The 21,620-nt window shown below is 55.5% G+C and overlaps 1 protein-coding gene across 1 annotated transcript in view; it reads right to left on the bottom strand.

Annotated features, from left to right (window-relative positions):
- TSPAN11 (tetraspanin 11) overlaps nt 1-18,418 on the bottom strand; it is a 35,582-nt gene extending 17,164 nt beyond the window's left edge. The window contains exons 1-2 of the mRNA XM_065887601.1: nt 18,335-18,418; nt 7,461-7,652 (exon numbers count right to left, since the gene is read on the bottom strand). Coding sequence (XP_065743673.1) covers nt 7,461-7,652; nt 18,335-18,418 — 276 coding nt within the window. The remainder of the gene's footprint in view (nt 1-7,460; nt 7,653-18,334) is intronic.
- Between the last annotated feature and the right edge of the window lie 3,202 nt (nt 18,419-21,620).

Below are 21,620 nucleotides of genomic sequence, written 5' to 3'. Positions count from 1 at the left end.
GGGAAGGTCAACCACCCGCACGGTCCTCTGTCCTTTCATACAGGTGTCTCGTATTCCCCACTAGCCTCCAAGCCAAGACAGGGTTTTAGTCCCTTCCGCGTCCTCTCCCCTGCCCACCCTGCCCGCCCTGCCTTGTGCCCAGAAGGGCAGGAAGTCTGGAATGTGCTGGAAATGCTTGTTGAGGCGGATGAATTAGGCAGGCCCATCAGCGTAACTTGGAGCGTGAGCTGCGGAAAACTGGAGAGGAGAAGGCGGAAGGTAGCTGGCTGTAAAAACCGCCCCTTGTGGAAGATTTGCTCCTACAAGCAGGCAGGGATCAGTTACATCGGCTGCAGCCCAGGAAAAGGTGGGTCTTGAGCCCTGAAGGGTGCGGGTCAGAGAAGAGAGTGATGTCACACAAGGCGCCCTGGCCTGGGAGTCTGGCCTCTGGGACAAGATGCTGTGTGACCCTGGGGGAGTCCCTCACCCTCTCTGGGCCGTCTGCATAAAATGTGGGGCTAAGATGGGAAGAATGTCTTGGTGCCGCAGCTGCATCGGTCTGTGCAGTCAGGACCAAGCCTCCTCTGTCCTGGCCTCCCGCCTCCCTGCAGGGACATCTAGAAGGACACCCGGATTCTCCCCCCACCCTTACTCACGGCTACTCCAATCTGCTTGGCTAGCGGGCCTCCCTCCCTCCCCCTGGGGCCAGCCTGTCCTCCGGATGCCACATTCTCTGCTCGCCACCACACCGTGGGTTGAGTGATACCCTTCGTAGGCGTGTACGCATGTCTCCCCAGAGCGGGAGTTGCTAAGGCTTCTGGACACAGGTGTAAAGCCACACACTCCCATCAGCTTCACTAAGAATAAAGATGACATCTCTCTGTTTCCTGCTCTTATGCTCCATTGATTCTAAGCACCCCTAAAGCCCCCGTGTGAAGTACGGTGAGATGGAAGAGGGCACCCCGTGTCCCAAGGCCAGTGCCGGGACCCGACATGAGAGCAGTATGTCCAGACAGCTGTCCAGCCACCGCTCCCGTCCTGGTCCCAGTGGCGGAGGGGGCCTGCAGCCCCGAGTCTGTGATGCGCTGCTACCACTGCCGAGAGGTTCGGATCAGCCGGCGCACTGACCTCACTGATAGGAAGGAAGGTGGGTCCCGCCCCCTGCCTGCACCCGTGGCTCATGCTGGCGGACAGGAGCTGAGGCCGGCTCTGCAGGGCCAAAGCAAAGCGGGGGAGGTGCCCACCTGCCCCCACCAGCCACGTCCTTCCAGGAGTCCCGTCAGAGTAGAGCGGCGACACTCACTGCTCTCAACCACCTTGCCAGCTGCCTACACGGGGGCCGGGAGGGCAGCCTCTCCTCTCCGGGTCAGCTCTCCCCAGCTGCCAGCCCTCGCCAGGCCTTCCTTGCTGGGTGCGTGCCTGTGGCATAGGGTTTGTTTTAACGTTAACGTAAAAAGGAGTGAAATGATACTGGGAAGGAAAAACGTCTGCATACACCCGGGGCCTCTAAATATCTGTTGAAGGACTATGTGCTGTCCAGATCTCCTGCTCTGAGGGTCTCCTCCGCTGAAGGGCTCAGTGGTCAGGGTACTGACTGTGCCCAGCTAGGTGACGGGGACCAGAGCACGTCCCCTCCCGGTGACGTGGTTAAACCCAGACTCTGCTGAGGAAAGGAAGCAGGAAGCTGAATGATGGAAAGGTAGAGGATACTCCCTCAATCAACTCCGGGGTTTGGGACGCAAATAGATGCTGTTTACCAACCATCCCTGCCCTCCTGCAACGCACCGTACAGACACAGGCGCCCACACACACGCTGTCTCTCCGAGGTCAGTCTGCTCCGAGACCTGCTCGGCCCCCACTGCGGGGTGATCACCCACTCACACATAGCTGAGTTAGACGCGTCTCCAACCCAGCCGAAGCACTTCCTCGGTACACAGCCGACCCCTGCACCCCGCAGCGCCCTGCAGCCTGCCCTCCACTTCCCAGTGGACCAGGTGGCAGGCAGCTGGGTAACTTGTCCCCAATTCTCACCTCCCTGCTTCCCTTTTCACCTGGGATGCCAACGACGGGCCCCGAGTCACGAGAAGGTGCGTGCCCACTCCCTGTGATGGAGGTGTCCAGGAAGAGGGGACCGTGCCTCCTGGGATAGCGGAAGGGCCTGGACCAAGCCGGGGTGAGGGCCACGTGACCTCAGGCAAGTCTGTTTCTCTACGGCTGAGAAGAGGGTGGGGAGTTCACTCATCAGCCACCTGGCAGCCCTTTCTGCGCAGCCCCTGAACCAAGTAAGGCCAGCAAGAAGGCGGCTGAGGGGAAGGATCTGCGGGGCCTTGAGAGGAAGGGGCCACATCCACCAGGCAGCCGCGTGCGGCCCAGGGCCTCTCCCGCCTAGGTGCGCCAGGCGCCTGCTGGGAGAGCGGGCTGCGTGACTGCGGGGGCTCTCGTGCAGCATCTCCAGGACGGCTCTTGAGGTTATCTGTACCTGCTTCCCCAGGACCCTGGTGAGGGTCCTCCTGCCCACGCCAAGCGGATGAGGAGAGGCCCTCTCCTTCCGATGGGGCGGAGCTGGGGTTCCCCAGGCCTTGGCTGCAGGACCCATTCCTTTGACGCACGTGGGCAGTGACTCAAAGGTCAGAGTACCACCAACAGACGAGGATGTGACCAGCCGGCTGGGTGGCTGGTAGGGCCCTGGCAAAGTAACATGTGGGTGAGGAACCAGCCCGGGGAGGACACGGTCCAAGGCCTGGGCGAGGGGACCCGGGCACCCTCCACGCCGCCTGCATCCCCTGCCTCTACACAGTGTCCCAGCAAGTTGTGAGGACCCTGGGAGTCACGGGCCTAAGAATAACTCCGTTTATTTAAGCTTCTTCTCAAAGGAGCTGGTGACGGTGATGCAAGTACTAATTATAGCCACACTTTATGATCTTTATATAATGTGGTGACTCGTCTCCTAAGAGCTAAAATACTGCCTCGTTCCCCTCCGCACTCCTCGCCCCTGAATGGGGATGGGGATACCACGGTGGCCGGGCGTGGCCGGGTGACTTCCCAGAGGTCCCGGAGCAGGCCAGGCAGGATGCACTACGAACCGCTTTTCAGCCGCAGTCCTTCCTCCTTTGGTTATCCAAGTCTGGATGTATCTGATGGAAGTGTTGCAACTTGGGGGCCCCTCATTTTCAGAAACTGTTTCTACAACTCCCTCCTTTGAGTCCATCCCCTAAATAGAAAAGAACCCCTGACAAAGACCAGTGGAGCCTGAACCATCTATCCTAATCTTCATTTGGCTGAAGATACAAAAGTGTTCAGAGCCCATATTCCGAACGCTACAAATATCCCTTTCTTTGGATCAGGGTGACATCTGTGCTGGTCATCGGCCTTGGGCTGAGATGGCCTGAATTATCTGGCTCTCTCATGCAGCCTCGGCTAAAAAAGAAGATCTGGTGTGAATAATTTAAACCCTGTTCCCTTTCCCCCTTGCAGATTTCTGGCTCCGCGCTGGTCATCATTTCAGCACCGGCGAGGATGTGCTATTCCTGTCCCCGATGAACATTTGCTTCTTGAGAAAGTGAGTCTGAGGGGCTGCAGATGTGCTGGGGGAGGGGCTCGGGCCAGGATGGACTCGCCCCGGGCCGAGGGAGCTGGACCGCCCTCACCAGGCAGGGAACTTTTGATGTCAAGCCCCTCCCTCCTCCTAATCCAAGGTGGACGCCCATCATTCAGATGCCTGGTCTTTCGTCGTCCCCTTTCCTCTTTAGGGAGAGTTTTGTATAGAGCTACCCTCACTGCATTTGTCCATTTAGCTGATTAAAGATTTCAAAAGGAAGTTAGACACGAAGGGGGAAGAAAGAAACGAGACCAGGAAGGAAGAAGCTCCAGGAACCACAGAACACTTTTAGACTGACTTAAGTATCCCTTTTGCCTGTAAATGGGAGCATGGGTTTTAAAATTCCTACTTTGTGTTAACCCAAGAGAAGTCTTCCAGCCGTCTTCCTGGCTTAAACATTCGAATACTCAGTAATTCAGAGGCCAATGGGCCAGGGTGTGGGTTCCTCAGGACCCGCCCCCTCACCTGTGCTCTGTCCTTGGACCTGGTCTGTCTGGTTCTTTCAGGGGTCGGGCGGGGAAAAGCAAAGGAAGAAGATGCGAGGCTTCGAGGTTTGCTGTCTGTCAGCTCTCATCCCCACGCTGCTGGCGGTGGGTGGCTGTATGTGTGTGTCCACACACGCACTTTTTCCTGACCTCACTTTCAAGTTGGCGCCTCTCTGATGTGTCTGTTAGTGATGTCGGGGCAGAGAACTCACCAGTTCTGGGCGGGATAGAAGTGAACGCGGGCAGGAGGGTCAAGTGGGGCTGGGAAGAAGGGCGGCATCTCACACCTGCCTGTCCAGCAGCCCCTGCGCCCCCCAGCCCTGCCTCCAGGCCCAGGGAGACAAGCAGGCCCACCTGTTTGTTGACCCTCTGAAGTTCAGAAGCCTGGAGCAAGAGGTGTGCTCCGGGCCCACAGGCCAGACCGAGCCCCTGGGCTTCCTAAGTCTTCGCACGGTCTCTGCCCGGCCCCGGGCACAGGGGTGGTCCCCAGGCCAAGTGACGGTCAGGCTGCGACTGCGGACGCTGGAGACGTGTTTTCATAATGGCTTGGCCTGGATGGCGCGACATGTCTCGCGGATGGATCGTGTAGGAAGGGGAGGCTGGGCGGGCAGACAGCGGCCAATTACAGACCCCTCGGCTCTCCTCTGGTCTCCGAGACGCCAAGGGGAAAAGAGCTTATGGTTTGACAGCCTCCAAAACGGCCACTGACGCTGAGTGCCCCCATTAACATCTGGGTGACCCCCACTCTCCCCGGGGTCCTGCAGCCCCTTGGATGGAGTGTTGGACTCGATGGCCCTTGGGTTCCCTTCTAGCCTGGATGAGTTCTGACCGTGCACAGTTATTTCTGCACTGTAATGAGGGCAAGGGCTTCTAGGGTTCCACCCCACCCCGTCTCCTGCCCTGGGGCCTAGCTGGGCCCCGCGGGAGTCACTCTTGCACCCCCAGACTTCTGAGGACAGCTGCTCTGCGCAGGTGTCCACAGACTCGGGAGACGGTGTCTCTGCACTCGCTGTCCCGCTCGGCTTCCCTCCATCACGCTTGGGCTACCCAGGTGACGCGGAGGTGATTCTAACAGCAGCATCACTAGGCAGCCGCGGCCCTCGCTGGCCCCGTGTCTCCCAGGCCAGCTTTCTCACCTGGGGGTGAATGGCACCTTCTAGAGGCTGTGCTGAGCGGCGGGTGGGAGCAGGGGCCCGGGGACGGCCACCCGCCAGCAGTGTGACCCAGACCTGATGGCTTAACCTCTCTAACCCCACCTTCCTCGCCTCCAAAACGTGGGGCTGGCATGAGGATCAAAGGAACTAAGACGCCTGAGCGTTTAGAAGGGCCTGGCACACAGAGGTTACGACGCTTGTGACTCTGCAGGGCTGCTTTTAGAGGAAGGGGGCGCTCCGTGATCCAAGCCCATTGTGTTCTAATTGCACCCCGGTGGAAAGCAGGGGGCTGTCTCCCAGGCTGCAGGGGACCACGGGCCACAGGACTCCTTTAGAACCAAGAGGGAGGGCTCTGGGTGGGAAGGAGGGCCGGCAGCTTGCCTCCCAGGCCAGAGGGCTCAGCCCGAGACCAGAGGCCAAGGCGAAGGCCCTGCTTCCCGCAAGACCAGGGCTGAGCAGGGCAAAGGGGGTCATGGATGATGCAGGGGACGGGCTCTCTCTGGGCCCAGGAGCCCCGGTCCCTGTAAGCCTCAGTCCCAGAGGACTGGACCTCTCTGCCCCTCACCACCAGCTATACCACAGGCCCGGTCCCTCAGTCATGTCTCGTGTCCTCATCCAGCTCACACGGGTCCGATCAAGGGTGCCAGCAGGCTCACCAGGACTCAGGAGTTGGGGACGGTTGGCAGGGACAGGCTGGCTCAGGGCACCCCTGTCCCACGGCTGGAAGGACAGCTCAAGTCAAAGCCACGCTCTGGTGGCTGGTCCCCGTGGGCCTTCACCCCCCCACCATCCACGCGGCCCGCACCCTGCTCTGGGCGACCCTCAGCAGAGCTAAGGACTTTTGCTAGGCAGGGGAGGGCTGTCCCGCTGAGCCTGGGCGCAGGTGCTGCTGCCTCCAGAGCGAAAAGCTAGGTCACGGCTGGCGCAAGAGGCGGCGGGGCTCGGACCCTCCTCTCTCTGGTCAGACGCGGGGGGCCGAGGCTGCCACGTCAGTGACGGGCACGGGAAGCGGGGCAGGGAGGGCATAGCCCTCAAGGCTTCTTCCTGCAGCCTTTTCAGGCTCAGGCTGATTGACTCCAGCCCCGGCCCTTCCTTTCTGAGTCCAGATGTTTTGTAGCCTACCCTGACCGCACTGGGCTTGTCGCTGGGGAGATGAAGGGGGAGATGCCACCCGGGCCCCAGGGAGCCTGCCCTGGCAACAGGTGCCCAGGAGGGAGGGAGGGTCTGGGAGTCCTGAGCGGGATTCCGGCTTCTGCCCCCTCGAGTGCAGCCCTTCCTTTCCTGACACTTGGAGCCAGAGGTGGGGTGCAGGTGTCCTCTCAGCTTTCCAGGGGGGCATCCGACACGGAGCCTGGGCTGCCCACCTCACCCATGAAACCCCTGCCCAAACGATCACACCTGAGTCTGATCGAGCTTCTACACCCAACTACGAGCACATCATCAGCAAGGCATCAGAAAGCCCAGACTGGGAGAGAGTAAAGCACAAATGACCTGGTTCCTTCAACAGGTAAATTGCAAGGAAAAAAAACAGAGAGAGATTGATGGGGAGCTTAGAGACCAGAAGTGACTTGGGAGACAAATCAACCAACTCTAACACACAGACCTTACAAATTTAGATTCTGATTCAAATAAACTGCAAAAAAAAAAAAAAAAAAGAACAGCTTATGGGTCAATTGGGGAAATTTGGAATTGCCTGGTTATTTCATGATATCAAGGAATGACTGTTAATTGTTTTTAGGTGTGATAATGGTCTTGTCATTACCTCTTCTAAAAAAAGGATCCTTATGTCTTTGAGGTACACCCTGAAATTTTTACAGGTGACATGATATCTGGGGTCTTGGGTGGGGCGGGGAGCAGGGGAGGGTGCAGATGGACAGGATCGGCTCTGAGATGGTGGCAGTGAGTCTGGGTGATGACCTGGAGCTTCATTGTAACATTCTTTTCATTTTTGCCTATTTTTGAAAATCACCATGATAAAATCTGGACAGAGGAAGAGGAGGAAGGGGGGAGGAGGAGAAAAAAGGGGAGGAGCAGTGCTGCCGCCACCTCCAAGGTGCCCTCCTGGCTTAGGTCCCAAGCACCTGGAGACCATGGCAGCCTTCCCGAGGCCTCCAAGACCAAGGCCAGTGTCACTGGGTGGGGCTCTCAGAGTGGAGCCTGGTCAGGGGGCCAGGCTCTCAGAAGCCCGGGGCAGGTGGCCCTCCCTCTACCCACGGCGCTGGGCAGGGCCGGGCAGACACTCACCGCAGAGAGGCAGCTCCTGTCCTCGCGGATGACGGCACCGAAGCCCAGGAAGCCGGTCACCATGACGAGCGTGCCCGCGAAGATGAGGATGTAGGCGGACGCGGCAAAGGTGCTGGAGGCCAGGACGCCGAGGTAGCCGCTCTTCTCCACCAGGGTCCAGACGCCCACGGCCATGACCGCGGCACCCCCCATCTGCGGAACACCGGGTCTGAGCACCCAACGCCTACGAGGCCCTTCTCGTGCATCATCTCATTTGGTCCTTTGAGAAGCCTGTGGGAAGGTCTGGCTGCCCATTTTGTAGATGGGGAAACAGAGGCTTACCCATGGTCGAGGGGAGAGGCAGGGACAGAGTTTGGGTCCAGGTCTGACTCCCGGTCCCGTGCTTCCCACCACGATGCCCGTGCGTCGCCGTCATGAGGCAGGGACACTCCAGTTGTGGGGACCCCCTCCCGCCGTCCCCGCCCCCAACCCCGAGCGCTCCTCCCCGGCTTGCATCCCTGGCGGGCCACTTTCACAAGCCCCCTTCTCATCGCCTGTGGGGGAAGCGCGACTGGGCTTCTCATCTCTGCTCTACAGACAGAGGACGAGGCCAACAGAGGAAGGGGAGCTGCCCGAGGGCCGCCTCTGTGGGGCGACACAGGGCAGGGCCAGCCCCAGCTCAGAGCCCGGGTCTGCAGCTCAGCCGAGCTGCCCCCCCAAAGGAAGGGACACACGCTCCACAGGCTGGAGTCGCTCTGGGACGGCAGGACACTGAGCGGGGGGCTGACCGTCTGATCTTTGCTGACCGTCTGATCCCTTTCGGCCCTGATCCCCCTTAGCACCTCTAGCGGGTAAGGGAACCAGGTGGAAGGACGTCGCACGGCTCCAAATGGGATCCACCTCCTTTGATTCCACGGCACATACATTTTTCCTCCCGTTTTAACATCTCCAAACAGACACATCTTATGGTTGATGGCATCTTACAACCACGCTTGGCCGCACTCTTGCCTTGCGGTACAGAAAACAATGGTGTATCTTACAAGTGATGGTATCTTAGGCTGGATGAAATCCTGGACTACAACAGGCTTTCTAATTCTCAGAAGCGTGGGCTACCTCTGGCCACATAACCTCCAGGACCAGTGAGGAATTTCCTCCGTCTGGGTCAACAGGATTGTGTCAAGTGAGGGTTTCCAGCAAAATATTCTGCACATAATCTTTCTGCCCCTACAGCATGCCCGGGAGGCTTGAGAGAGGGTCTCAGCTGTGCATAACTGGCTGTGTGACCTAAAGATGGTCCCTTAACCTCTCTGGGCCTCAGTTTCTTCATCTCTCAAACAAGGTGGACGTGTTAGGCCAGTGGTTCCCAACCTATAACCACCAAGGGCCCCTTTGATTACTTTTTCCCACGGGTCTTACGTTTTGAAGGGTTTCTGCCTATCAAACACAGTGCATTAAGTAATAGTTCATTTCTCATTTTTTATTAATCAAAGGCACGTGGTAGTACCAAGAAGAGATTCTGAGCGGCATGAAATAGTCAACGTGACCACACTGAGTGTATCTAACTTTTGACGCGTGTAGTGTCTTTACAGAAATAGGCACGTCATCCATTAGGCTTGTCAACCCCACAGGCTTAGCATCGGATCTGGAACCACCAAAGGGGTACGTGTGGACAGCACTGGGGACACCTAATCTGCTGGGGGACATGGAACCCACTGAGAATCTGATAAAAAGCTTGGGATGCTTTGCCCAGAGAAACGTCATCCACGTAAAATAATGCGCTCAGCTTCGGGGGCTGAGGCCTCATCTTGCATCTCACAATGACCCCGGTGTAGACGTCTCTGGGGCCCCCCCACCTTGCACCCTCTAAGGCAGTGCTTCTCTGCCGGGCCGCACCACCACCCAGAGACCTCCGCACATCACCAAGGTGACTGGATCTGTGGGGGTGGGATCAGGCCTGGATCCTTTACTAAGTTCCCAGGTGGTTCCAGTTGAGAACCACCGTGTAGTTTCCTAGTCAACAGGGGTCAGTCCTGTCCCCTCCCCCAGCAGGGTCCCAAGAACATCCTCCCCTGAGGCCGTGGCCTGGAGGCCCTTGGCCCAGCTCAGGACTGCCCCTCCCACCACTTCCCTGTCTGCATCAGGGTATTTGCCTTTTTTTTTTTTTTTTTTTTTTTTTTGCGGTACGCGGGCCTCTCACTGTTGTGGCCTCTCCCATTGCGGAGCACAGGCTCCGGACGCGCAGGCTCAGCGGCCATGGCTCACGGGCCCAGCCGCTCCGCGGCACGTGGGATCCTCCCGGACCCAGGCACGAACCTGTGTCCCCTGCATCGGCAGGCGGACTCTCAACCACTGCGCCACGAGGGAAGCCCAGGGTGTTTGCTTTGACAGGAGCTTTGGGGGAGAAGGGGGGTGACGAGGGGCAGTATTTTCAGTCCAAATGGAGGAAAGTTAAATTACGCAAGAAAGGAAGAAACTATGTGCTCCCAGGGGAGGGAGGGGTGCTGTGAGCAATGCACACTGACCCCCTAAGAGAGGAGCGTGTCCCGGTCACAGAAACGGCTGGGATCTGCAGAGCAGGCAGGGCTGCAGCTCAGCCAGGGTGGCAGCAGGGCCCTCGCCCACAGGGGAGGGTCTGGGCGGACACGCCGTCCTGATTAAGGTCTGGAAAGCAACAAATTCACACTGGTCCTGATGTGCAGAAGAAATCAGGAGGCGAGTCCGAGTCAGTGGGGCCCCCAGACCTCCCCTGGGGTGTCACATAGCGTCTGCTGGGGACACCCAATGGGATTTGCCATCCGGGGCAAGAGAGTTTCAAGTCCTTCAGGGGGTGTCCTGCTTGGGACCCGGCTGGCTCTTTAGAAAACGATCTTTCCTGTGGACAGGAGAAGTCAAAGCTGCCCAACGTCGGCACGGATCGCCAGAGGGCGTCTTGGGAGGGAAGGGGTCAGTGGGCTTGGGTCCCAGCCCTGGCCGTGCCCCTGACTAAGTGTGTGACTGTGCAGACATTTCACCTCTGGAAGCCTCAGTTTCTTCATCTGTAAAATGGCCGGATGACAAGCTCGGAGGTCTTCCGCATGGGTGACGTGTCCCCACGACCATCTGCCAATACAGATGCTCGTGGCTTTCGTCAAGCGGTTCAGAGATGCCGGGTCAGCAGAAAGAGCGGTGGAAGAGGCCCTGCGGAAGACCGACTGGGGCCGGAGCCAAATGACCCTGCTGAGCTCTGCACCGGCCATTTGCGTAGAGTTGACTCAACAGTATCTGGCTCCTGACAGAAACTGGGTTGGATTTCTTTGGAATATTAAGTACATTTTTCAAAACCATAGCCTGTAGCCAGTCAGGCAGAAAGCCCTGCAGAGGGTGAAGCTGGCCTTCTTACCAACCAGGACACGGGCAGGCCGGGAGGGGCGGGCAGGTCACCCAGGCCGTGTAATTTTAGGAACGGCCCATTTATAGAGAAGAAACATGGCCAAAACGTTTCCTGTCAGACCCAGCGGAAAGCAGGAGGGGTGCAAAAGTCATTGCAGGGTTTTCCTCTCCTCGTCAGCAGCTGAATGGCTTCTGGGCTGGGGTCGGGGAGGGGACCGGCCGGAGCAGCAGGCCCAGGACGCTGGGGCTGCCAACACGGGAGGACCCCGGGGCAGGAGTGCTCTCTGTCCGCAGTGCCGGGGCGCCCGTGGCACGGGGAGGGGGCGGAGGTCGCACAGGTGGTGGTGTAGTCCACTCCCCTAAGTGTTTGCTGGGGGCCTCCAGGTGCCAAGCACCACCTGGACTGGGAAGGACCGGGGGCTGGATGAGTGTTCACCCAGTTAGACCCACCCCTGTCCTCCGCGCCCCCCCCCCCCCAGTCTCATCAACGGCACCACCATGGCCCAGATCAGGACCCCCGTGGTCGCCACTCTGGACTTCTCACTCTCTTGTAGGGACAGCAAGGGCCAGTCTCCTCATCACACGGGCACATCTCATGGGACTTACTGAGGGTCGGGGCTGGGAGGGGACTCACATCACCTGTTCTCTTCCACACGCAGCTCAGAACCCGGAGGGATGCTGCCTGGCGCTGTCCCCGCCCCCCTCCCAGCAAATCAGCCTGTCCGCCCTACTCGTCCCCGCCCGCACGGGTTTCTGCAGTTACAGGCGTCGCGGCGTGCTTGCTGCACTCGGTACCTCGTCTGCCTCCCCCTCTGGATTCTTGGTTAAACCTCACTCATCTTAGCATCTGCGCAGAGCCCTCCACGTATGACAGATGCCCCGTAACTCCCCACGGAAGCAGGAGGGACAGAGGAAGGGGGCAGAGGAAAGAGTCAGGTCTAACCCTTTTATATTCCGGATGAAGAAACTGAGGCCCAGAGAACAGTGACTTTTCCAAGGACCCGTGACCGGCCGGGAGCCTAGAACTCAAGAAATCTGATGTCCACTTCATGCCCTCTTCACCCACTGGGCTGCGGGCACTCCCAGGCAAGCTGAGGGGTGTCTGGGCCGCAGCGGCGACGGCTCAGCGTGGCCGCCACAGGCTTCCTCCTGGACCCGTCTCCCCACCGTGGCCCTGGGCAGACCAGATGTGCATTCCCCCCGAGTAGGGGCCTGTCCCCCAGCAGAAGCTGAAGCACAGAGAGGCAGGATGCCCGGACACCACGGGGTCCTGCGACTTCACAGCACCTTGAGAAGGGACGCAGCAGAAACGCCAGCCACGGGGCCCCTCAGCTGTCCTTCCTCAGATGGTCTGTCCCAGGAGGTGGGCAGAGGCCACCATCAGTGGGATGGGGATGAACAGAGTGAAGGCTTCTCCCCTCGGCAGGGGGGTGAGCTGAGGCTATTCCCCACCAGGCCCTCCCCGGGGACCCTGGAGGGATGCTCTCAAGCCACTTCGCTGCCCTGGTCGGGCGAGTCCTGCGTCACCGCTGCCTCCTGTCTTGGTCCGTGTCCCCCTAAGGGACCCCAGGGATCCCCTGGAGTCTGAGCCCCACTGGCCCCTGAGGGAGGTGCTGACACTGCAGCCAGCGCCCCGGGCAGGACAGAGCTTCCGGAGGCAAGGCAACCCCAGGCAAGGGAGCCGCTGCTTCCCTGGCTCTCCCACAGCCTGCGTAGCTCCTGGGAGGTTGGAAAAGTTTTGATTATTAACACTGCCGAGGAGCTAATTAAAATAATACATTAGAGAACAACATTGCAGGGGTGATGGGAGCTGTAGGGACCCGTGTAGGAAATGGGAGGGGGAGGTAAAGCATTTCCTAGGCGGCTGCATAGGAAGCTTGGGTCACACTTTCTATTTTAGGGTCATGAAAGCTCTGGCATTTTTGGTTCCTGACCCAGAGCTGTATCCAAGGGAGCCGCCCCTGCCCAGTGAGATGGTCATGTTCAACTCTGCATTAGGCGAACTGCATGGTGGGGGTGGGGTGGGAGTCAGGGGCAGGGCGATGGTGAAAGATGGGGGGCAGGCATAGGCTGAGTAGGGGTTAGGGGTCCAGAGGTGGGGCAGAGCTTAGATACAGGATGCGGGCGTGTATTGCGATGCTGTACTTCAGTTCTGCTTATAATCTTCATGCGCTGTGTGTCTGAACTGTCCACACCATCAAAACGTCCTAATCCAGGTTCAACCCTGACTCCTGGAGAAATTTTGGAGTCCAAGTAGGCATCAGAGTGGGGGGTCTAAGGCTGTGGTTACGAGTCAGTGGTCTATGGAGATGGGAAGGGCAGCAGACGCAGAGTCAGAAAACCCAGACTTGACCTAGAACTCTGCCAGTCACCTCAGCTGAAGTTTTATCATCTACAGAATGGGAGTGAAGATAATGACAGAGTGCTCGTAGAATCATTTTGGATTGTAAGGTGGTTTATAACCCTCACACAGTGCTATGGTGGCAGCTGGTGGAGACTTGGTTTAAAGTCTCACCGAGACCTTGCACTGCATGACCGGCACCTGAATCCTGCCCACCTGGGGGTGGAGGGGCTGCTGTTTCCCCCCATCTCACTGCTCTGGGTGTTTCAAACTTTGGGATGTAACCATTTAGGGCTGTGAGCTAAACTCGGTGTGTGGTAACCTGTGCTAAAAAACAAAACAAAACAAAACCACCACGCTATAGAGGAGAAAGCATCGGAGGGCACTGCACACGGTAAGGGTAAGCTTAGCCTCGTGAATGGTGCTTCACGAGCAATTCTTATGCTTCCATGAATTTCTTATATGGGTCACGTGATCCCCAACGCCGCCGAGCCAGAGCTATGGACGTAGGAAGCGGTTAGAGATGAGGTGTGCCCCTCAGTCTAATCGTGATAGCATAGCTATGCGTAACAGCTAAGCACCAGGTAGGTGTGTGCCAGACGCTGTGCGAAATGTTTCCCTCAATATTCATCTTTAATTCTTACAGGCGCTGATATTCCCGTTTAACGTAGGAAAAACGTGAAACTCAGTGAGATTAAGTGAGCTGCCTAATGCTTTAGTCTGCTCAAGGTTGCCCTAATAAAACGCCATAGCAGAGCTTAAACAACAGAAATTTATTTCTATTTCTCACGGTTCTGGAGGCTGGAAGTCCTCCAAATAAGGTGCTGGCTGATTCAGTTTTGGTGAGGACCTTCTTTGCTTACAGAAGACGGCTGTCTCCTCACTGTGTCCTCATGGCCTTTCCTCTGGGCAGGCTTAGAGAGACAGCTCTCTTCCTCTACTTGTAAGGCCGATCCCATCGGATTAGGACCTCACCCTTGTGACTTCATTTAACCTTAATTACCTTCTCAACGCCCTGTCTCCAAATACAGTCACATTGAGGGTTAGGGCTTCAATCCCTATGGGTCACAGTTCAGTCCGCAGCACCTAATCTTCCATGGCAAATAGACAATGGGGTCCCAATTTGAGCCTGAACTTGAGCCCAAGTTTTCCCGGCACCCGGGACACTGGGAAAACGCAGGACTCAGAGCTGGAGGCAGCAGGTAACGTCAGAGCTGACGGCCAGGCACACCGGCTTAGGGGTCAGAGAGAGGGGCCCCCAGCTCCGGGGCTTCGGGCAGACTGCTTCCACCTTGGTAACACAGGGCTCTCGCAGAGCCGCTCACAGCCTCGGGGCGCTGGGAGGATGCGCGTGGACGCACAGCCCAGGGAAGGCCTACAACAGAAGCTCTGTGGATGCTGGGAGCTTTGTCCACGGACGGATTCCAAGCGTCCACAACAGGGCTTGGCACTTAGCACGTGCTTAATAAATGCCATGGAATAGATTTTCCATTATCACTGACCAGAGTACCTGGATGTTAGCACCAGCTTTCCTTATCACCACGACAAGACCTTGGGCAGGATTCTGAACTGGGTGTACCTGCTCCCTGTCTGTAACATGAGGGTAACAGTGATACAGCCGCCAGGGCTGACCTGCGGATCACAGGGGATAATCCACGGAAGGTCGTTATCCAGCAGTACCTCTCAGATGCTAGGCATCGTAACCCCAGTCTCTCCTGGTTTAGACAGGGTAAACGGGGACACTGCGGACCCTGGACGCACCCCTGATATCTGGGACTCCCGCATCTCTCTCTTGCCTGAATTCTCAGCCCCCATGCTCTCCCTGGGATTCTCACCCAGTCCCGTGGCTGCAACCACCATGGGGGTGGAGACGATGCCCATCTGAGACCCAGACCCCTGACCTGACTTCTCTCACTGGGCATCTCTGCTCAGACGGTCTCCTGGCAACTCAAACGCACCACGCCAACGTCTGACCTCGCCATCTGACCCCACGCTGCTTGCCTTCCTGGGCTCCCGCTGCGGGGATGGACTTACGTATCCTAGACACCTCTGCCCTCTCAACAGCATCTGATTAATGACCAAATCTTGTCAATTTTGTTTCCTAAAACCCTTGACTCTCCCCAAGTATTTGATGCTCGCTGTCACCCCCTCGATGCAGGTCACCACCATCTGTTGTCCTGATCAGGGCAAAGCCTAGAAGGGATGTCCACAGTGGTCATTTCTGGGTAGACAGTATTATGGGTTGAACTGTATCCCCAGGAAGATTTGTTAAAGTCCTAACCCCAGTACCTGTGAATGTGACCTTATTTGGAAATAGGATCTTTGCAGATGTAAGTAATTAGGGTATAGACATTAGGATGGGCCCTAATCCTGTATGAGTGGGTCCTTACAAGAAGAAAATACTGTGTAAGGACAGAGACACACAGGAAGGACAGCACGTGATGACTGAGGCAGGGCCTGGAAAGATGCAGTCGAAAGCCAAGGACTCCACGATGCCCGCCCCCACCAGGCGCTTGCAAGAGGCAAGGAAGGTCCTACCTAGAGTCTCAGAGGGAGCACGGCCCTGCTGACACTCATTTCGGACTTGACTTTGGCCTCCAGAGCTGTGAGACAATCAATTTCTGTTGTCTTAAGCAACTCAATTTATGCTCCTTTGTTACAGCCCCCCAGGAGCCTAATACCCTGAGATATGGGCCATTTTTTTCCTTACTTATAGTTTTTAGTATTTTATCGATTATTAGTGGATACATAAGACTTTATGAGCTGGAAAAGCACACTTATTACAGTAAGTCCCCGACATATAAACCTTCCAGGTGCAAGCTTTCAAAGATGCAAACGTGCATCTGGTTCCAGCAAAGGAACCAGAACCTGCGCCGTCAGCGTCAGGCGTGAGTGACACTGCAGCTTCCTCCGTCTCCTGTTGCTGGCGACCCTTCAGCTCTACCATCTCCCACCTCCTTTCCCTCCTCCAGTCAGTAACTCTTCCTGCCTGTTCACTCGATGGCAGCCCCCGTGTGCCAGTTGTTGTACTGGTGCTACTGTACTTTTCAAGGTACCGTACCGTAAGATTAAAAATGTTTTTTTTATTTTCTGTGTTTGTTTTTTATGTATTACTTGTGTGAAAAGTGTTATAAACCTATCACAATACAGTACTATAGAGCGGATTGTGTTGGGCACCTAGGCTAACTCTGTTGGACTTACGAACAAACTGGACTTATGAATGCACTCTCGGAACGGAACTCGTTCGTATGTAAGGGACATACTGTATTTTTTAAAAAAATCCTCACTCAGCGAGAATCTTAAACACCCCACCGGATTTCTCTCTGAGAATCAAAACTATCTACGCCCACACAATGACCTGATCATATCACTGTGGCTTTATTATTCCACTGTCTTCGTCCACACAACTTCCCTGTTCCAGGAAACGCTCGCCCAGGAAGGGAAAAGTTGCAAATAAAACAAGTTCATTGTTCGTTTCGGGAACTTCGCAAAAAGCATTTAAGCAAACGGCAGATTGTTTAACTTCTGAATAGATGGCATTGTGTGTCCCCTCTCCAAGACGCTTCTAAACCCTTGCCTTGCTGTATGTACCAATCCTTAACTACTATACCATGATCCTTCCCAGTATTAAGCAATTTCATTAATCTTAGTGGAAGACTCCGGAAAGGCCCAGCTTTGCCTCTGCCTTTCTGAGAGGCTTCCGAGAGCGCATCCTTTGCCATGGCAACAAGGAGACTCAGCCCTGCCTTACGAGCAGGTTGACCTGCTGGCTTTTTCGGGCCTTCTACAGCTAATATACCCAAAAGACTGCATTTATTGAATGCCTTCTGTGTGCAGAGACGGAATTAAGCGTTTCACATACACCATTTCAGGGCGTCTGTGAAATACACTACTAACAGATAAACTGAGGGACTTCCCCGGTGTCGCAGTGGTTAAGAATCCACCTGCCAATGCAGGGGACATGGGTTCGAGCCCCGGTCCGGGAAGATCCCACATGCCGCGGAGCAACTAAACCCGTGCGCCATAACTACTGAGCCTGCGCTCTAGAGCCCGTGAGCCACGACTGCTGAGCCCGCAAACCACAGCTACTGAAGCCCGCGCACCTAGAGCCCGTGCTCCGCAGCAAGAGAAGCCACCGCGATGAGAAGCCCGTGCACCGCAACGAAGAGTAACCCACGCTCGCCGCGACTAGAGAAAGCCCGCACGCACCAACGAAGACCCGACGCGGCCATAAATAATTAATTAATAAAAAAATAAAAGATAAACTGAGGTACATTAAAAATGTTAAGTTGATTTGAACAAAACTCGATTTGAATCAGACAGCATCCCATCTAGCGGATGCAAAGGAGCTCCGAGAGCCACATACAGAACGAAAGACTTCTAGGCAGAAGGGCTGGGAACAAGGAAGTTATAGTAGGCAAAACAGCGGGTTGGTCATTGCCAAATAGCTTTCGTTTAACTGGAGACACAGGCTCAGCCAGCGTAGGTGAGTTGCCTACGGCACAGCCTGTCTGCTGACGGCAACGCCTGCACCGTTAGCCCCCTTCCGCCTCTGCTGACGGCAACGCCTGCACCGTTAGCCCCCTTCCGCCTCTCCAGACACATTCCAGTGTCTGGCTCTTTTGGGACCTGGTGGTATTCTGCTACAATTATCCGGATAATTGCCTCAAGTGGACAGACTCCTTTCTTCCTGGATGACCTATAGCCCGGGTGGTTTCCCCGGCGGGGAGTCGCTACAGAGACCATTCCCAATGCACAGACGCAGCCCTGGGCCCCCCAGGACTTATGTTTCTCTGCCTCGGGCCTGGAGAATGCGAATCATGAAAGGCAAATGGGCTTCGGAGGAAAACAAGCAGTATTTGAGGCCGTCATATTTCCCACCAGGCACTGGAGCCGCAAGTTAGCAGGGGAGGGAGAGCCAGACCTTGCGGACTGAGGCCGGGACGCAAGCTCATTGCGATGCCCGGTTGCTGTGCGGTACGGACTCCACGCCAACCTGCAAGCCGAGTCTTAGGTTCCCCCTCAGTAGCAAATGTACACGTTTGCTTTCAAGTAGGCAGAATTAGCCCATGGGTGGTCTTTGATTTGGAATAAATCAGCTCCAGAGCGATGACTCAAAAAAAGCAAAGACGGCTTGACTCACGCGGTGCTGGAGAAGTGGGTGGCATGTGCCGGGTTCACTTACCCAGAAGAAGAAGTTAAAGACAGCGAGTAAATACTTCAAGTAGACGGTCAGCCAGTCGTCCTGATCGACCTTGTAATGGGCCATGGTTGCTGGGCCTGCAAAGAAGACACACGTGTGACCAGGGATCCACGGAGGCGGCCTCGCCCGCCCAGAGCCAGGCGAGGTTCCCTTCAAAGGGCATCCTAGCCTGTCTGGCCGGGGACTCTCAGACTGGGGGTGTGCAGCCCCAAGCAAAGAGTAGAGAAACGCCAAGGTCATTGGACACAAAATGGAGGTGAACCACGCAGAATTTTCTAGCGCTGTGGATCTTGGTTTGGCCCTTCTGATGCAGGACTAACCTTCAAGTCTTCCTACAGACTTTGCACTGTGCTGTGTTCTTATTCTCCCCCCGTCTTAGCAGGATGGCAGGACACAAGTTCACCTGTCCTGCACACACACACACACACACACACACACACACACACACACACACACTCGGCGTGCCTGCCTTGCGGTGGAATCCTGTATCATTCGAACAGGACCTCTGCATGCGCAGGTGAGGCACGAGCCCCAAATCAGAGCATCTGTGCTGGAAAGGACCTCGATGATCCCCAGGCCACCCCAGCACCTCGACTTTCTGAAGGAGGAAGCAGGTCGGTAGACCGAGTGGTTTGGCAGTAGGATGACAAGATCTGGAGTCTGGCTCCCTGGGTTTAAACCCTGATCTGTCACAAGGTATGTGAGAATGTGGGTAGTTACGTAACCTCTCGTCCTCGTGTCCTCCTCTGTACTGGAGAGAATAATGATGCCCATGTGGCAGGGTTGTCTTGCGGATGAAATGGGATGATCTACGTGAGGTGTTGACCACAGTCCCTGGCACGGAGTAAGTGCTCTGTACTGTCGGCTATTAATATTACATGTGGCAAGCCCTAAAATTCCTAGCCTTTGCCCCAGAACCATGCTCCTTCCCCTTGTCCCGATGCCCGCTGGTGGGCTCTCTGGGAACCGTGGCGTCAGTGGGATGAGAAGATGGGGGTTCGTGTGCCCGGTGATCCTGTTTGCATCTAAATCCCAAAGCAGCCTCCGAGATCTCTCCTTGGGCTTCTCTCATTCCCTGGGCTCCCACACACACACACTCTGACACTCAGAGCGTAGCTGCTCCTTGAGGAACCGTCCCCTTTAGGGGGACCTCTTTTATTCCAGACCCAGAGCAAGCAGGCCTTGGTTCTGCCCACCTCCATCTCCCTCTCCTTCATTCCCACCAGTGTCTGCTTGGGCCCCCCCCGCACTGCCCTGCCCCGCCTCTCCACGGCTGGTGCCGGCCGGGCCCAGATTACTTCCCCTGGAGCCACCGTGCTGAGTTTTATTTCAAGCTCATGGGCTCCTGAGACAGGGCGAGAGGAAGACAGAAAAGAAGAGGTGGCTGTCTTATTTGGGATTTCTATTTGCAGACCTTGAAGAAGGTAATTTAAGACTTTGTCTTCTTGGTAAAAAAAGACAAAACCCATTTTTCTCCGATTTAGTCTGAGAGGTAGGGTGGTGGAAAAAATACAGAAGGAGAAAAAAGGAAGCCCTATAAAAAAGTGTAAAAAGTGGTGCTAGATGGGGTCAGCTAGGCGACTGGACCGGGAGCTATTACACGGTCACTGTGCACGAGGTCCTGACGAGGGACCCTCTGGGCCACCAGGGCCATTGGTAAACTGACCGCCTGTTTGGGGCCCAGCCCCTCCTGTCTGCATTCTCTTCTCCCTTTGCCTGGCCCTCCCCTCCAGCCGGGGCCCACTGGACTCATGCACTAGAACCTTCTCTAGACCTGCAGACCAAGGGGTCAGGACCCTCTGAAGGAAACTGTATTTTTAAAAGAGTTCAGGCAGATGACAGGATTTAACAAAAGAAACATATTTCTAATGGTAAAGTTTCGGCCCTGAGGGGTAGAGAAGACAGAAGCCCACGGTGCTGTGGAATGTCAGGATCAGCAAAAACCTCTGGACTCACTTAATCCAACCTTCTGCAGAAGGAATGAGGAAATTAATACATGTCTGAGTTAAGACTCATTTTCAAATGACCTCTCTCAAGTCACATGGCTAATGGTTGCCTAAGCCCCTGTTCTGTGCTCCTTACACAGGACCCTACCAAACGTGGGGCCCTATGCTAGGGCTGGCAGAGGCCCCCAAAGAAGTGTCAGAACCAGCTTGGAGCCAGATGCCTGGATGTGAAACCCAGCCTTGTCATTTCCCGGCTGTGTGACCTTGGGCAAGTTACTTAATTTCTCTGTGCAGCTAACTTACTGAGCACTTATTATGTGCCAAGCCCAGGATTAAGTGCTTTACACGGGCGGGCGATCTTGTTCCAGCTTCCCAACAGCCCTATGAAGTAGGGTTATTCCCATTCCTTTTGCAAGATAAGGAAACTGAGGCTCCGACAGGTTAAATAAGCTGTCCAAGTCACAGAGCAAGTACGTGGCAAAGCCCGAACAGAACAAGGAGCTTCTGACTCAGCCCAAGCTCTTACCCACCATGCAGTGCTCTCAGGACCAGAGCTGGCAGGCGGAGGGAGCAAGGAGGACCGAGGTTGCTGACTTCCTTAATACCTGTTCTCCCCTCTAGATTAGGACAAGAATCCCCCATTTTAGTTGGGTACTTGGCCCCCTGGAGCAGACGACACTTCCCAGCCTCTCTTCCTACTGGGTACAGCCAGGATTAACTGCTCGCAAAAGGCACGGAAGCAGAAGCAGTGCATGCAACTTAAGTTATCAGTTTTGGGTGTATGTTTCCTGTGCGTTTGAGAAGGTGAATCCTGTCACCGTAGGGAGCAGAGTTCTATGGGCGTCAATGAGGTTAAATTTGGTAACTGCACTTTTCACAGCTACATCCTCGCTGATTTCATGTCTGCTTGTTCTACTGTCTATTGAAAAAAGTATATCAGACTTCCACTAGGACCATGAATTTGTATATCCATCCTTGAACTGTTCATTTTTTTCTTTTAAAAAAATTTTTATTGAAATACAGTTGATTTACAATGTTGTGTTAGTTTCAGGTGTACAGCAAAGTGATTCCGTTATATATATATTCTTTTTCAGATTCTTTTCCATTACAGGCTATTACAAGATATGGAGTATAGTTCTCTGTGCTATACTGTTGGTTAACTCTTCATTTTTGCTGCATATATCTTGCAGCTATTTTATGTAGTACATATAGATTTGGAGTTGTGATATCATCCTGGTGGATCCATCTCTTTATCATTAGTAAATGTCATTCTCTGTCTCTAATAATCAGAAATATCCTTAAAGTGAGGAGAGGCAAGTCTC

The sequence above is a fragment of the Phocoena phocoena genome, chromosome 11 (assembly GCF_963924675.1).
Source record: "Phocoena phocoena chromosome 11, mPhoPho1.1, whole genome shotgun sequence".
In the NCBI taxonomy this organism is placed as follows: domain Eukaryota; kingdom Metazoa; phylum Chordata; class Mammalia; order Artiodactyla; family Phocoenidae; genus Phocoena; species Phocoena phocoena.
The sequence above is the reverse complement of the archived record's forward strand: the minus strand, read 5'-3'. Positions and strand labels throughout refer to the sequence as shown.